Source organism: Ruditapes philippinarum, unplaced genomic scaffold (genome assembly GCF_026571515.1).
Source record: "Ruditapes philippinarum isolate M1 unplaced genomic scaffold, ASM2657151v2 ctg742_1_1_1_1, whole genome shotgun sequence".
In the NCBI taxonomy this organism is placed as follows: domain Eukaryota; kingdom Metazoa; phylum Mollusca; class Bivalvia; order Venerida; family Veneridae; genus Ruditapes; species Ruditapes philippinarum.
In genome coordinates this window covers 49,381-66,008 of record NW_026852967.1, presented here as the reverse complement: position 1 = coordinate 66,008, position 16,628 = coordinate 49,381, and the positions used below count along the sequence as shown (strand labels likewise).

Below are 16,628 nucleotides of genomic sequence, written 5' to 3'. Positions count from 1 at the left end.
CCATGTCGGTATACCTTCTTTGCGAAATCTACTAAAGCGGTACCCTCTCTCCACATACGCATGTCATTAGTTGCTGAAAACAAGTAGGTGACATACACCAGTCTATTACATGTATGTGTTCATTCTATTGATAAAAGTTGGTAAAAGTTGAAAATTTTGAATGTGCTCGTTCACCAATTAAAGCACTGTTTATGACACACTCAGTTAAAACATTTAAGCAGTATTAACAGCTAGAAACATACTTTAGTCTTGTTTGATGAATTTAAGATTTGACCAAACGAGTAGATAAACCGAGTGGAATAGTTACATTTCAATTCTAAAAATATCTGCACAATCGGTTCATATCTTCAATATTAACTTCGTCAAATCAGAAGCTATAGGATCGAAGCTGCATGAAACTTAAAACCGAGTGTGTCATAAGATTGGTTTATAGAAAAATCAAAATAACATATAAAACCACATAAATACAAGCATTATAAGGACCAGCCTTACGGATGGAAATGTATACTCACTATTCCCATGCAGTCGTTGACAGGCTAACCATGCATCGTCAGAACTTTTGAAAAGTCTTGCGACGGAGAAAAATAACGGAAACTTGTAACATGAGAACCAGCTGCTGTTGGCCTGAGTGGCCATACGTACAGAATAAGTAAGGACGACGAGAGAGAGTGCCAGGGTACTCAAACCCTAAGTACGCAGTGACGGTTTTTTAAAGGCAGGCTTCAAAGGCAGACCCTTTGCTTAGCAATAATAGCCCGGACCATCTCACCTTGTCATAAGTGTCTCAGGTAACTTTACGTTTTGGTGTCCATTCACAGATTATCGGCGTGGGACCAAGCCCTACCCACAGGGTACCACCCAGGAGCCCCTGTACTACCCAAATATACTTCAACCCATTCAAAATACATGTCAATATAAAATCAAACAATTCTAATTATAGAGGGTCCTAAGGTGTACCCTGGGGGTAGGGCTTTGTCCCACGCCGATAACCTGTGACCCATTGACTACTGTACAGTGACGTTTCACATGCACTTTACGCATAAAATTCATCTCGTTGGCTAATACTTTGGAAATTGCACAGAGGCAAATTATGTGCTTCAAAGAGAATAAATGGTATGACTCATGACAAGTACGGGGTCCATATTCGATACAGAAAGCTACGTATCGTGCAGACCCATATAAAGCATTATGAAACTTACGTTACGTATAGTGATGGGGATACACAGAAAAACTCGGTTTATTTTCCTCGTTCCACCCTAGGATGAATGGGGGCATGGTTACAACTGACTGGCTCATTCTTTTAACAGATATGTGCCTCTCAGCTATAAATTTGACGAGTCAACAATTGTTCCTGAAAATTTAAGATATTTTAAGCAATAGTTTCATCTTATAATACAATGTATAATATAATTAAACAGGGCTATCACCGTGGGTGGTGTGAGCTCTACTGTATTCCCTGATGATATCACCATGTGTAAACTTGAGATATAAACCAATAGACAAAGCAATTACTGGGGGTTGTGTGACCTTTACTGTATTTCCTTGGAATTGTCACCCTGCTTTATATGAGATAGGAAATATTAGATAGGGCTATCAAAGTGAGTCACGTGAGTTTTAGTGTGTTCCCTTTGGACTATCACCGTGATTTATTTGACACATTTTAGCGTATTTTTTTTATGTTTCAACAATTGACAATTATACTGTATATTAAAAAAATCGTGTAAGGAGAAACTTCGTAATCTTGATAACTGTATTCTTGCGATAACGAACTAGATAAATATCTCATATATCTTTATATTATCGGTATTTTCTACCGAATACGCATTGTTCATTTATCACAAATACATATATTACGAGTCGTTACTAGATACCTTTTTGGGGGGAAGTGATCAGATTTTCGTGGTAAGTTTTTGTAAATTTCGTAAAATTAAAAAGAAATATAACTTGATTTTATAGATACACAGTGCTTATCAAAGGTATTAATTGAATACTAGTATGCCATATAGACTGTATCTGATAAGTGTAACATAAAAAATACGATATTATACTTTGTGATTCTGTTTTTGTGTTTTTGCCTTTCACTTTGCAGGGCGCCACTCGTGACGCCAGGCGAAAACAAGAAATTACAAAAGAGTCACGGTGACCACTTTGTGGTATTCTGGTGTCTTCGTCAGCTGACCCACGGGGCAAAAGTACGAGAAATTCATCACTTTTTCGTATTTTCGTGTTCTCACCTGTAACGTTAGAATTCGTTTTTAATGCTGTGCATACATCTTATAATGATGCACTTGTGTAACGATTGCCCTATCTGTTTAATAGGGCCATATTTTGAAGCGTATTTTTAAATTGGTTCCAATGAAATTTTAACGGCCTCACCCCTAAAAGCTAATCTATCCTGCTGCAGTAATACAGTTATAGCACATATATGTACCATTTGATTGTTTGTAAAATAGATTTAAGGTAACTTAAATGTTCTGTAAAACAATACTAGTTTCATCATGAATGAAGTAGTTATTAAAACGTTCTTTTACCTAGATTTACAAGTACATTAACAAATGGAATATGCCAAAACATACCGAGAAAAATCGTTAAGAGAGCAAGACATTCTTAAAGAACTGATTTGTTGCACTACGTTGTTTTGTTTGTTTGTTTGTATTTAGTTTACATAATTACCGTATTACCGTAATCTTTGCACGATTCTTTTAATTTCATCGTTCATATGTTCCCTTTTTTGTAGATATTGCATATCTTCTTGCTGAGTTAAAACCCAACAAACATGACATGCTCAAAAGAACCTGCGTGGCAATCCAACAGATTGTTTGAGGAGACAAACCTGCGAATGTTGCAAGATGAAAGACTTTGTGACGTCACTTTTCTTGTAGGAACCGTGAAGGAAGAAAAAATAATGGCGCACCGATTCATATTAGCAAGCAGAAGTCCTGTCTTCTTTACAATGTTTTGTGGATCACTTCCAGAGACCAGTCAAACAATTGGTGTTCCTGATATTGAACCTGCTATATTCCGCGATTTGTTAAGGTATTTTACAATATTTTATTCAAATACTTTGATCCTTATTTACAACCGTCAAAAGAATTAACTTTGTGAACTTAGGATGAAATTAATATACTAGGAAATTTTTAAAAATAATTGTTTGAAAAATCTGTAATTACTTCCCGTTTTCAACATGTTAGACACGCAAATGAATAATTACTGATTGAAGTAGACCTTGCAGATTTACGCTTAGACTGCATTCAAAATAATACTCACTAAGATTCTGTATGGTATGTTTATGAAAATGCAAAGATAATATTTCATGTTTATTTTCAAGAGCTCATATAAGTATTAAAATTATTAATATTGTATCGATATCAAAATACTACAATGTTGTTGAATTTATTGCATTAATTATAGTAATTATTTGAAGGTATATTTATACGGAAGACTGCAGTCTTAATGAACATAAAGCAATTGCTCTTCTGTACTGTTCAAAAAAGTATGAACTGGAGCGTCTCAGAGAAGCATGCCAAAAGTTCCTTAACACAAATATTTCTTCCGACAACGTTTGTACAATTTTGCAACATGCTGTTCAATTTGACGAAGTTGATTTAGAAAACAGATGCCTTACGTTTGTGACGGAGAACGCTGAGACAGTGTTTAAATCTGATGGTCTGTCTACTCTTTCTAAAGAAGTTTTAAAGAAAGTTATTGAATCAGATGAACTTATTGCAGATGAATTATGTGTATACAATGCATGCAAGAAATGGGCAATTGCACAGTGTAATAGTAAAAGTGATAATCATGAGCATTCAGAGCTTGATCAAAGGCGTGCGTTAGGGGACCTCATATATTCAGTGAGGTTTGCTACAATGTCGTTCCAAACATTTGCAGAGAGTGTAGCCGTTGAAGATATACTGACGCCAGAAGAAAAAGTGTTTGTATTTCAATTTTTAGCAGGAATAGTTAGCAAGAAAACATCATTTCCGTTTCAAGCAATATCAAAAAATCGAAATTATAGAACGAAAATTGTGGAAGTACAAAGATTTGGACCGAATTATTATCAGCACTGGATCTATTGCGGACATCCCGATGTTTTGAACTTCAAAGTGTCCATTCCATGTAAGATTGTAGGTGTAAGTTTGTTTGCTCCTTGTTCGGCAGGTATTTTAGAGGGCACAATTGGTTTGCAAAATGACACATCTGTATTGACAACGGAAAAGAATATAAAGATAATGTATGGGGTGTCAAAGTATTATGAAACTGTTTTGTTCGACAAACCAGTCGATATTGAACCAGAAAGAATTTACTCCATATTCGCCTTACTCAAAGCTGAGAAAACATATTATGGAAATGGTGGGAAAGTAAAAGTCGTTTCAGGACCACTTGAAGTTGTATTTTCACACAACGGTAATAGTACAAATAAAACATCTGACACGCGAGGACAATTCCACTCGATTACTTTCGAGTTCTAACCGCAACATTAATTTGAATGGTATACAATTGCACATATCTTTTGTGCAGATCTAGTGATGTTATCACACTCATATGCAAAAATCGTTTACCTTTATTATTGAAGATTGTAAGTCAACTTTGTGAAAACTTGAAACAACGTCTTTGACAAGAATTCGTGCGTATGAATAAAAAATGTATTTGTCAACATTTCACCGATGAGCGTTGACACTTCTGCATAGCAAAGGCGTGTTATGTTATAGAAATTGAAGTTGAATGAAACTTGGAATGAGAAACAATTTAAAATTAAATTTCATTCAAAGTTGTTTCTTTTGTATTATTTATTGCTTAAAATTTGATTTTTCAATATTATGTCTGTCCAAGATGTTGCAAAAACGCAATTGTAAAACCTGAAGGGATTTGTTGTAAATACTCGTGCATTTATATGCTATCATTGAAGTAACTGACAATCATGTATATAATAAGATTTCAGATAATTGTATTATCACATGTAAGAATTTCTTTAGGAATATATATTTAACATTTTTCTTGACATTGTATGCGTGTTAAACTATATTGTCTATATGCTTGGGAAAATGTGTTGGGATATTTCAACGGAAGTCAACACTTGGTATTGTGATATTGGCGTAAGATCGTAAATATCGTTTTATATCTCGTGTACTGATTTAGAGATTGGATAATTGACGAGGTATTGACTTGATTCTCTGTTTCCTAGGACCTCAGTTCTATGAAGCATATTTGGGTTCTTCTTGATCACAGCATGGCGGCAACAAGTTTAAGGAATTGGCAGGATGCTCTGCAAATCGAATAAAATTACAGTATCCCTCATATCGTACAACAATACATCAATTTTCATCAGAAGTCGTATTGTATGGTTTATTCGATATCCTGATGGTCATACAATATAAGGACGAAGAAATCGCAGGAAATCATTACTTGAGTCATACACCACAGTTTTATTGAAAATATTAAAATCGTACCCCAATGTCAACAACAAACGCTTTACTTTTTATTTGACCATTTCCACGCAAATCCAAACATGATTAGTCAAGAAGGATCGCTAGTCTAAAACAAGTTCTACATCTCTGTAGATAATTGAAAATCCTGAAAAAGTTACTTCTTCTGCCCCATATCTCACTATAGCAACTCAACGACCTGGTATTGTAGACTGTAATGGGAAAAATACCATTATTCAATTATTTCAAGCTAATCAACTTCGTTGTGTCCTATTATCTAAATACTTTAAGACCATTTGAGTTATAACAAATACAATCAAATTAACTAAATTGAATAAATCCACACTATTTGTATCATATATATTGGCAAAAAAGTACGCAGCTCGTCTTCGTTATTCACATATATAGGAATCAAAAACGTAATATATCTTGACAATTGGCAAAGTAAGACATATCTTTTAAGTTTCAATTATGAAGGATTATGTTTAAACATCACATCTTTATTCGAGAGTGACTCCTTTTTTATGCAGGATATACCAAATCTCCTGTGCAACGTCCGGCACGTACAAAACGTAATCTTTCATTTAAAAGACAAGGAGATATGTCAATAAACCAATCCCCCATGCTTACAATTATAGCTAATCGTTGGCAAAAATTGTTCCATGTACATTCAATAGTTATGTCAGACATTTCTCCCATGATTCTATGAATTTCTTTGACGACAGAGTCCACGTCAGACGAGTTTGTAAGAACAGTAGTGTAGTCCCAAACTGTTAAGCAAGTTAAAAGGTTTCTTCGACAAAATCTTTTATTTGATCATAAGCATAACAGGTTTACTTGCACGGGAAAATGTGATACATTCAAGTAAAGATACATTTAAAAATATTTCCAACAGAGTTCTTTGACAATTAGATTATTGATCGGCATCAGGTAAACGGCTTTGCAAAGCAGTTTTCTTCTATGTGCAATATCCCTAAATTTCAACCAAACTCACAGACAGTTTGTCATCAAGTATTTGGTATTTTATGATCTATTTGATTATTGTTTGACAGAAATATGGTCCTTTTACTTTTTCTTATGTGTTATATTGACGAAAAACCATTACTTTTTTCGTCCTTTACTCTATATCGGACGCTTTTTTGGCGTTTATTACGTTTTTACGTTTTACGTAGGTCATATTGTGACAACGTTCCAGCTGTACTAGGGAGGAAACCCCCAGCAGGTGCTTTTTTCAGGATTTTTTCAGGCACCTGAGTAGAACTACCGATGTTACGTAAGTTAGCAGAATAACGTCCCAAAGTCTCTGGCGGGATTCGAACCCACAGCGATGAGGGGCAAGTGGTTCTCGTATTCTCGTGTCTTCGTCTGGCGCCCAGTGGAGCGAAAATACATGACATAAATCAACCACTATAGTTCACCGATCGATATGCAGTTTATCAAAACGACCCGGAAGTTCAATGTTTTCCAAAAGGTGGACTTAGATTAGATTTACACAAAAGCAATTATTTAAACTAGAAGGGGGATACAGATTATAAATACAGATTGATAACATTTTTTCAGTCTTTATTACACAAGTAAGTGAATATAGAGCTTCTCTTTTATGTTAAAGTATTTAAACTATGTCATACTGAGTTGAAGGTAACTTACTCTTATTAAATTTAATATCACGAAATATATGTAATGTTTAAGAGTTTAATCGTATTAATAGTTTGATATCGCATGTGTTTTAATGTTGAGCGTACCATATCACATTATAAAGTCAGCATCATATTTGTTTGTTTGTTTGTTTGAGTTTGAAATAGATACATAAAGATACATGTCGATACATGCAAACCTTTAAATAAATAATCGCCTTTTATACAATTTAGGTATCAGAATTAATGTACAGCTTTGTATGTAACTCCACACAGCGGTAACTTACCCATAATCAGTACAAAATAATGGTAAACAAGATACCTTTGAACATAATGTATAAGCGGTGCATATTTTTTCTTCAATTTAAGCGTAAACTAGTTTTTTTCTTCTTTTATGTTTTGAAGCTTTTTAAAAAAAATGTTCGGAGTATATAAAGAATTATGTTAACATTTGCTTCATTCTGTCATTGAGCAGTGATGTGTAACTTGTTTTCTAAATTAAATACTGTGTATAAGTGTAAGGAATTGATAGTTCTTTAAACAATTGGTAATCTTATAATATCATCTTAAAGAGACATTATGCTCATTATTCTCATTGTCAAATTGAACTGAATTGACTCATTATTTCAAAAGACTGGGTGTTATAATAATTGATCTTGAACATTGTTAAGGATAAATTATTTATCTGCTTAAAATACACTCCTTTTATAAATTGAACGCTGAAGGTTTATTTCGATGTATATTTATATAAATTCACTTGGGTATTGTTAGTTATTTATCGTTTATGCGAAATGAATTATAAATTGAAAGAAATTGTCAAAATGTAAACATATTTTGATTTTCACTCAGTATATGCACTTGATCGGGCACATTATTAAGTTAGTGGGGGAGAGGTCCAATATAATTTCCAAGGGTCTCACCTATCAATAAATAAATCCTTTGGGCTACTAAGAACAATCGTTAAGAGAACAAGGCATTCGTACAGAAATGATTTGATGCACAAAGTTTTTTCCATTTGTTTGTTTGTTTGTTCGTGTTTTAGTTTTAACAATTAACGTAATCTTTGCACGATCGATTGTTTTGATAATTATCGTTCATATTTTTCTTGTAGATATTACACATTTTTTTGCTGAGTCAAAACCCAACAAGCATGGAATGCTTAAAAGAACCTGCGTGGCAATCCAACAGATTGTTTGAGGAGACTAACTGGCGAATGTTGCAAAATGAAAGACTTTGTGACGTCACATTTCTTGTAGGAAGCGGGAAGGAAGAAAAAATAATGGCGCACCGATTTATATTAGCAAGTAGGAGTCCAGTCTTCTTTACAATGTTTTGTGGATCACTTCCAGAGACCAATAAAACAGTTGATGTTCCTGATATTGAACCTGCTATATTCCGCGATTTGTTAAGGTACTTCATAATATTTTTCTTCAAATACTTTGATTTATAAATACACTCCTCACTCGCAGCCGTCGTAAGAATTAAAAATGTTTCATATACCTGTAAATCCTTGAATATAATTTTTTGAAATAATGCATGGGTCCGAGGTCTTTCTCCACCAGTAAAGCTTAAAAGTCGCCAGATGACCTTTACTGTGTTGGTACGACGTAAAAGAAGACCAGTAAAAAGAGAATATATTTGTTTGAAAAACACCAACTTTAAGTATGTTTGACAAGAAAAGAAATATATTTGATCCAATTAGACTTCAGCTTTAGGCTTCTACATGTTTTTGGCGATTGTGAGAGAAGTCCAGAGCTAATATAAATATAAATTTATTACAATATTATAGGTTTCTAGTTTCTACCAATTTTAATATATAACAATGCAATTGAATTTATTCAATAAATTAAAATTATTATTAATTTTGAAGGTTTATTTACACAGAAGACTGCAGCATTAACGAGAATAATGTAATGGCTCTACTATACTGTTCCAAGAAGTATGGATTGGAGCGTCTCAGAGAAGCATGTCAAAAGTTCCTGAACACAAATTTATCTTCCGACAACGTTTGTACAATATTGCAACACGCAATTCAATTCGACGAAGTTCATTTAGAAAACCGATGTCTTACATTTGGGATGGAGAACGCTGAAATGGTGTTAAAATCAGATGGTCTGTCTACTATTTCTAAAGAAGTTCTTAAGAAAATTATTGAATCAGATGAACTTATTGTAGATGAATTATGTGTATACAATGCATGCAAGAGATGGGCAATTGCACAGTGTAATGGTAAAAGTGATAAACATGAGCGCTCAGAGCTAGCACAAAGGGGTAAGTTAGGGGACCTCATATATTCAGTGAGGTTTGCTACAATGTCGTTCCAAACATTTGCAGAGAATGTGGCCATTGAAGATATATTGACTTCAGAAGAAAAAGTGTTTGTATTTCAAACTATTGCAGGAATAGCTAGCAAGAAAACATCATTTCCGTTTCAAGCAATATCTAAAAAGCGAAAATTTAGAACTGAAATTGTAGAAGTACAAAGATTTGGACCGAATTATCACCAGACATGGTGCTACGGCGGAAGTCCCGATGTTTTGAACTTCAAAGTGTCCATTCCATGTAAGATTGTAGGTGTAAGTTTGTTTGCTCCTTATAATTCGGAGGATGTTTTAGAAGGTACAATGAGTTTGCAAAATGACACATCTATATTGACATCTGAAAATAATATAAAGGTAGTGTATGAAGTGTCAAAGTATTATGGAAATGTTTTGTTTGACAAACCGGTAGATATTGAACCAGATACAGAGTACACTATAATCGCCTTACTTAGAGGTGCGAGTACATATTATGGAAGTGATGGGAAAGTAAAAGTCGTTTCAGGACCACTTGAAGTTGAATTCTCAAACAACGTTAAAAGTACAAATAGCACTTCTCAATCACAAGGACAATTCCACTCATTCTCTTTCGAGATCAAAAAGCAACATTAAATTGTGTATTATGCAATTACACAAACCTTTTACGCAGACAATTATTTAATACCTAGTGATTTTTCAACAACGCAGATGCAGCAGTGTATGAAAAATGTATTTGTTAATACGTTACTGTATTCCGTTGAATAAAAGCTGTTTTAGTCAGCGAAGGAGTGTTGTTTAATAGAGAAATAAAGTTAGATGAAACACACATAACCTTGAGTTGCAAAACAAGTTTAATTCAAAATTATTCAAAGTGTGTTTCTTTTGTTTTCTTAATTGCTTAAAGACGCATTTTATAAATATAGAAAAATATTTTGCCATCGGTCTTTTTTATTAACCTTTTGCATAGTATTGTTTTAGATTTAATCAAATGTTGTTCGTAAAATATTATTTTAAAAGGAAACATTCTCGGTAACGTCTACTAATTATCTGTACGAAATCTGCTGTGGTCATAGTATTATTTTTACAATAGGTTTATCTCTTAGATTTGGTTTGCTACTGTATTGCTAATCATGGTCATGCAACTACATAGTTAGGTGAAGAAGCAGGCGCTTGTTTTGGTTGAGTCTATTATGTTTTGTTTAGGGGGTGAGTTGTCATACACAAATTTACAATTTATATGCATTTATTTTTTTCCAATGATTGTTATTATCTTAAATGCTTCTGGGATTATTGTTTTATCATTTCATTTGTAAATAAGATTGTTATATGTCTATTAACGGAATAATTTTAATGAACACGAAATTAGTTCACACCTTTATGTGTATTGATAACGTGATGGTTTAAGCCAATGAAAACACATCAATATTATTACAATCAGGCAGAGAAAAAGTGTGCAAAGAGTAAATCGATAATCTTTATGTAGCAAACAAACTTTGAATTGCAAGTATTTTTTCATATCTTTTCGGCAGGATAAACTGTCCGAGGAGGGCCAGGCATTTTCGTATCGTAAAATGGCTGCCATTTACAGTATCAAGTGATTATCCCAAGCACCACCGCGACTTTGCGCGGGAATTTTAATTATAGCTAACCTCGGCGCGTCGCATAGGATGGAAAATACCTTTTTCATATTTTATTGTAATAAATATTTACAAACTGTGTCTTTCGTTTTTTTTATCAATATATAACCAATAATGATGTTAATATGAATAAATAATAATATCTCAAATCTGTGACTATGATTTACAATGAAATTCTACCTTAAGTGTATTAAAAAGGTTTTTTAATTTCCTGTAATTTTATTTTGTGATTATGCTTCAAAGCAGTCAATTGACCGTGAATTTTCTTTTCATATTTTGATTTTCTTGAAATCATTTTTCTCATCTGAAGGCATGCAACTTTAATATGATGATACATTTATTACATTCCATGAAAATGTTTAAAGATATAAAATATCTCATGACATGTTTGTTCATTTTACATTACACCTTTAATTCAGCAAACATAAAGTCTTCACAAAAAGTAGTATGCAATCGTACCTATATTACATACGAATGTATGTAATATTTTTCTTGTAACATGCAAAAGAAGACTATAAAAAGCACAGGCACCAGCACAGGCACCAACCACGTATGTTGATTTTCTGTTCGAATAACACAAAGTTGGAGTTTCTCATGCAATGTCAATTTTGCCACCAGGAGGCTGCATATATTTACGGTAATCAAACTCGCCTTGGTCGTCTGAACACCAAAATAAGAGAGAAAATTGATATGAAACCCATTTTATAAACGAAAAGTGGCTATTTCTGCTTTTATGAAATGTAACAAATGCAGCTTTAAAAATTGGTTTAGTTAGTATTATGTAGGTACAAGCAGATTTTGCGATAAAAAATTTCATTCAAAAACACTTTAAATATTCATTCAGTAAAAGTATATATCTAATAAAATTTTAAATATTTGTATGATCATATGTAAAAATTTCTTTTCAGCTATATGGTTAACATTGTTGATTCTGGTTGCGTATATATCATTTTTATATATGTTTCGAAAATGTGTTGGAATATTTCGAGGGAAGTCAACAAGCAAAGTCCGATATTGTGGTATAAGTGTTGCACCGTAGAAAGTGATATATGACACGAGTAATGATTGGTATTTTATTATTGGTATAAGGTCGTGTGTTTGTTAACGCGTACTGATTTGGAGATTGGATTATTGTTGAGATATTGCCTTGTCCCTCTGTTTTTTTTTTACCTCAGTTCTATGAAGGATATTTGGAATCTTCTTGGTCAAAGCATTGCGTTTACAATTTATAGGAATTGGCAGGATGCTCTGCAAATCGAATAAAATGACAGTATCCCTCATTTCCTTTATACTATTCCTTCCCTTACATAAGAGTATGACTATACCTAAAACTGTTTTAATATAAAACAACAACTAGTTGCAATACAAATTCTGTATTTGAGTAAGCGTCTAGACAGTCAGATGAACACTTATAATATGACATCATACAACCTTATTATTGTATAATAATACAGTAAAACTTGACTTTTACATGTTTAACAATTTTGCAAAACACGTAATCATTTATAATATCATTATTTCTGATAAATATACTTAAATGAAATACTAGCAATATTACTTTATACGATTACGTCACATCTATATGAAAAACTTGAAATATCATTTATACATAATGTTGGTCCACAATATATGAAAACCTTGCTAAAAATTTAAAATAAGCGTACAGGTCAGTCTGACTGTCCAAAGCTGAATGACTATTGAATCGATAATTTTGCACGTGCAAAAATTATACGAATAGCGACACCTAGCGGTCACTCATTACATTCAGGGAAATTAATTTTCTTCTTATTCGCTACTCTCAAACAAAGAAAATTACATGTCGTACAACGTTACGTCAATTTTAACGAGACGTCATATTGTAAGGTTTATTCGATAGGCTGATGGCCATACCCTATATGGACGAAGAAATTAAAGGAAAATAATTATTACAGTCATTAAACATACTTTATTTTTAAATTATGAGAATCGAACACCAATATCACAAAATTGTAATTTTCATTCTGACCTTTTCTGCACAAAACAACCGGACATCATTAGTCAATACGGATCGCTACATTTCTGTAGATAATTGGAAAAAACAACGGAATAATAGTTCCAAACTTCATAATATTTCAATATTTAAAATCGAAATAATAACATTATGTCAAAACACCATGCACAGTTTTATTGGCTTTTAACTTATCATGGATTTTACAATATGATTATAGAAATATGAAGTTTTTCATGCGAAACAATTGGGCGTCACCTATCTCAATTTGTTTTTGTTATCATTTTAAAACCATGCAAGTTGAAATGATTCGCGTATACAGTTATTATGCCTATATGTAACTGTAGCATACTTTTTTAAAACGATTCAATCATGGGCAGTTTTTAAAATTACATTTTAGTCTGTTAACAAATCAATTGTTTTCTATTTCGATTCTTCAGAGCCATATGTGGAATATTCAAGTACCAATAAGAGCTCGAATCAATTGCCCATGGGTGGAAATATCGACATCTTAATTATAGGCTCCCATTTCCCGTATGTAATATACAGGACTTTTCTCGATTTTATATCAAGAAAAAGAAAACAGATAAATTGTAATTTTGTGTTTTCTCTTGTATAATTACACTGAATTGAAAATATAACTCAAATATAACAAAATATTCTAAATTATACTTCATAAGCAAGTCTTGCACGAATATCTATATTTTAAGCATATTTTGATAGAAAACACTTAGTAATTAAATATCGTATTTAATAATATATCGTATTTGAAAACAAGCTCATATATTCATGACCTCATTGAATATTGCATTAGATAAAGCCGCTAGAAAAATATCGTATCATATGATATATTATATCAGCAACACAAGCACACAAATCAAACATCATCAGTTTTTTGTTTTGTATTTCTTGAATACATGATGTACATTATGCGTTATAATATTTAATAAAGACAAAATGATTCATGTTATTGTGTGTTGCATATTAATATCGAAGACGTCCGTGGCCGTTGATTTCAAACAACGTGCCTGAAATAATGCACGGAAGGACACATTAGGTCTCTCTCCACCATTAAACCTGGAACGTCGCCATATGGACCTATACCGTGTCGGTGCGACGTGAAACCCACAGGTAAACGTTGCGTGGCCATGACTTACACTAAACCCCCGTTCCCCCTCTACAACCCAAAACCCTAAAAAAAAAATTATGAAAAAAAAAAATTTTATGACTTAAATAATATTTAAGTCATAAAAATTTTTTTTTTATAATTTTTTTAGGGTTTTGGGTTGTAGAGGGGGAACGGGGGTTTAGTGTAAGTCATGGCCACGCAACGTTTACCTGTGGTGAAACCCAAACAAACAAACAGTAAATATTAATATCGAAAAGTTTTTCTATGAAGATGTAGTATTAATATGTTTCTAACACCACAACGTAGACTGAAGTAGTTTACATTTTTGTTTTATTTATTGCTTAAAATTGTTTTGTTTTTTCAATATTATGTCGGTCTAAGATGTTGCGATAACACAATTGTAAAACCTGAAGGGATGTGTTGTAAATACTCGTGCATTTATATGCTATCATTAAAGTAACTGATAGTCACGTATATAACAAGATTTCAGATACTTGTATTATCACATGTAAGAATTTCTTTAGAAATATATATTTAACATATTTCACACTGGCTGCGTGTTAAACTAAATTTGTATATTGCCTATACATGCTATATGCTTGGGAAATTTTGTTGGAATATTTCAACGGAAGTCAACACAAAAGTTTTGGTATTGTGATATTGGCCATCGTTTTATATCACGTGCACTGATTTAAAGATTGGATAATTGAAGAGGTATTTACTTGTCTCTCTGTTTCATATGACCCCTATTTATGAAGCATATTTTGGTTCTTCTTGATCACAGCATGTCGGCAACAATTTTAGGTATTGGCAGGATACTCTGCAAATCGAATAGATTAACAGTGTCCCTCATGTCGTACAACAAAACATCAATTTTCATCAGACGTCGTATTGCATGGTTTATTCGATATCCTGATGGCCATACCTGTTATGGACGAAGAAATCGCAGGAAATTATTACTTGAGTCATAAACCAGTTTTATTGAAAATATAACATTCGTACCCCAATATCGACAACAAACTCTTTACTTTTTATTTTGACCGTTTCGTCGCAAATCCGAAAATCATTAGTCATGAAGGATCGCTAGTTTAAAACAAGTTATATATCTCTGTAGATAATTGAAAACCCTGAAAAGCAGTTTTTCTTACCAATCATAGGTGAGACTTTTAAATAGCTTCTTTTTTAAAAAGATTTTGTTGTTTTATGTACAGTATTTGCTGTCAGTATGAAACTAAGCTATGTGTCAATTTCTATGCTAAGCTGTTTTATGATGTAAATCTTAGAGATAAGCATTTAAAGATAAAAACAAATCACTAAGATGAGTAATTATATATAGAATTTGAAGTTGACTAAGTCAATTTTAACTACAAACTTTTTATTTTTATTTGCAGAAGCAGTAAGAGACAGCCAAAGAAGTACTCAAACACCATCATACCCAGAAAGATCTAAAAGAAAAGAGCTTAATTGTTGAGTATTATAGTGAATTTAAGCTGCACTTGAACTGTATTTTTGAAATAAAATATATGAAGTATTTAATATTGTCTTGATATTTTGTTAAACTCGGTTACTTTGCTTTATATCCTAAAATCAAAGTATGGTGGGTTTTCAACGTTGAAATGACATTGAAACTTCAACGTTGTGCCAACGTTGAAGTTGCAACGTTGTATCAACGTTGAAATTTCAACGTTGTTTAAACTTTCAAATCCGAATATAAATCCAACCTTATTTCAACGTTGAAATCTGACCATTATTCAACGTTGAAACAACGTTGATGTGCCTGCAGGGTTACTTCGTCTGCCCCATGCACCACTATAACAACACAACCACCTGGTATTGTAGACTGTTATGTTACTCAATTATTTCAAAGTTAATCAACTTCGTTGTGACCAATTATCTAAATACTTTAAGAGCATTTGAGTTATAACAAATACAATCAAATTAACTAAATTGAGTAAATTCAAACTATTTGTATAATATATACTTCCAAAATACGTACGTAGTTCGTTTTAGTTGTTCACATATATAGGTATCAAAATTGTAATATCTTGACAATTGGCAAAGTAAGACATATCTTTAAGGTTTCAATTATGAAGGACTATGTTAAAATATTTTCACAGCTTTATTCGCGGGCGACTCGCTTTTTATGCAGGATATACAAAATCTACTGTGTAACGTTCGTACAAAAAGTAATCTTTTATTTAATAGACAAGGAGATATGCAAAAAAAAAAACAAAAAAAAAAACAATGGCCCATACTTACGCCTTTCCTTGTTGATCTTGTTTATCATATTTTACCATTATAGCTAATCGTTGGCAAAAGTTATTCCCTGTACATTCAATGGTTTTCCCATGATACTGTGAATTTCTTAAACGACAGAGTCCACGTCAGACGAGTTTGTAAGAACAGTATGTGTAGCCCAAAACTGTGAAGCAAGTTTAAGGGTTTTTTCGACAAAATCTTTAATTTGATCATAATCAAAACAGGTTTACTTGCGCGGGAAATGTGTTACATTATGTATCCT

General features: G+C 32.7%; 2 protein-coding genes across 2 annotated transcripts; both read left to right on the top strand.

Moving 5' to 3' along the window:
• The first annotated feature begins 2,735 nt into the window (after positions 1–2,735).
• Positions 2,736–4,974, top strand: LOC132729521 (BTB/POZ domain-containing protein 6-like). The gene is made up of 2 exons (XM_060715301.1): positions 2,736–3,036; positions 3,425–4,974. The coding sequence occupies exons 1-2, from the start codon at positions 2,777–2,779 to the stop codon at positions 4,467–4,469; spliced, it is 1,305 nt and encodes a 434-aa protein (XP_060571284.1). The 5' UTR covers positions 2,736–2,776; the 3' UTR covers positions 4,470–4,974.
• A 3,187-nt stretch (positions 4,975–8,161) lies between these two features.
• On the top strand, positions 8,162–10,649 carry LOC132729613 (BTB/POZ domain-containing protein 6-B-like). Its single transcript, XM_060715421.1, has 2 exons — positions 8,162–8,467; positions 8,928–10,649. The coding sequence occupies exons 1-2, from the start codon at positions 8,208–8,210 to the stop codon at positions 9,985–9,987; spliced, it is 1,320 nt and encodes a 439-aa protein (XP_060571404.1). The 5' UTR covers positions 8,162–8,207; the 3' UTR covers positions 9,988–10,649.
• The last annotated feature ends 5,979 nt before the right edge of the window (positions 10,650–16,628 follow it).

Excerpts from the sequence above, each read along its gene's own strand:
- LOC132729521 (XM_060715301.1), top strand. The coding sequence starts at position 2,777 with ATGACATGCTCAAAAGAACCTGCGTGGCAATCCAACAGATTGTTTGAG. Across the intron at positions 3,037-3,424 it reads ATATTCCGCGATTTGTTAAG|GTATATTTATACGGAAGACT; the intron begins GTATTTTACAAT and ends AATTATTTGAAG.
- LOC132729613 (XM_060715421.1), top strand. The coding sequence starts at position 8,208 with ATGGAATGCTTAAAAGAACCTGCGTGGCAATCCAACAGATTGTTTGAG. Across the intron at positions 8,468-8,927 it reads ATATTCCGCGATTTGTTAAG|GTTTATTTACACAGAAGACT; the intron begins GTACTTCATAAT and ends TTAATTTTGAAG.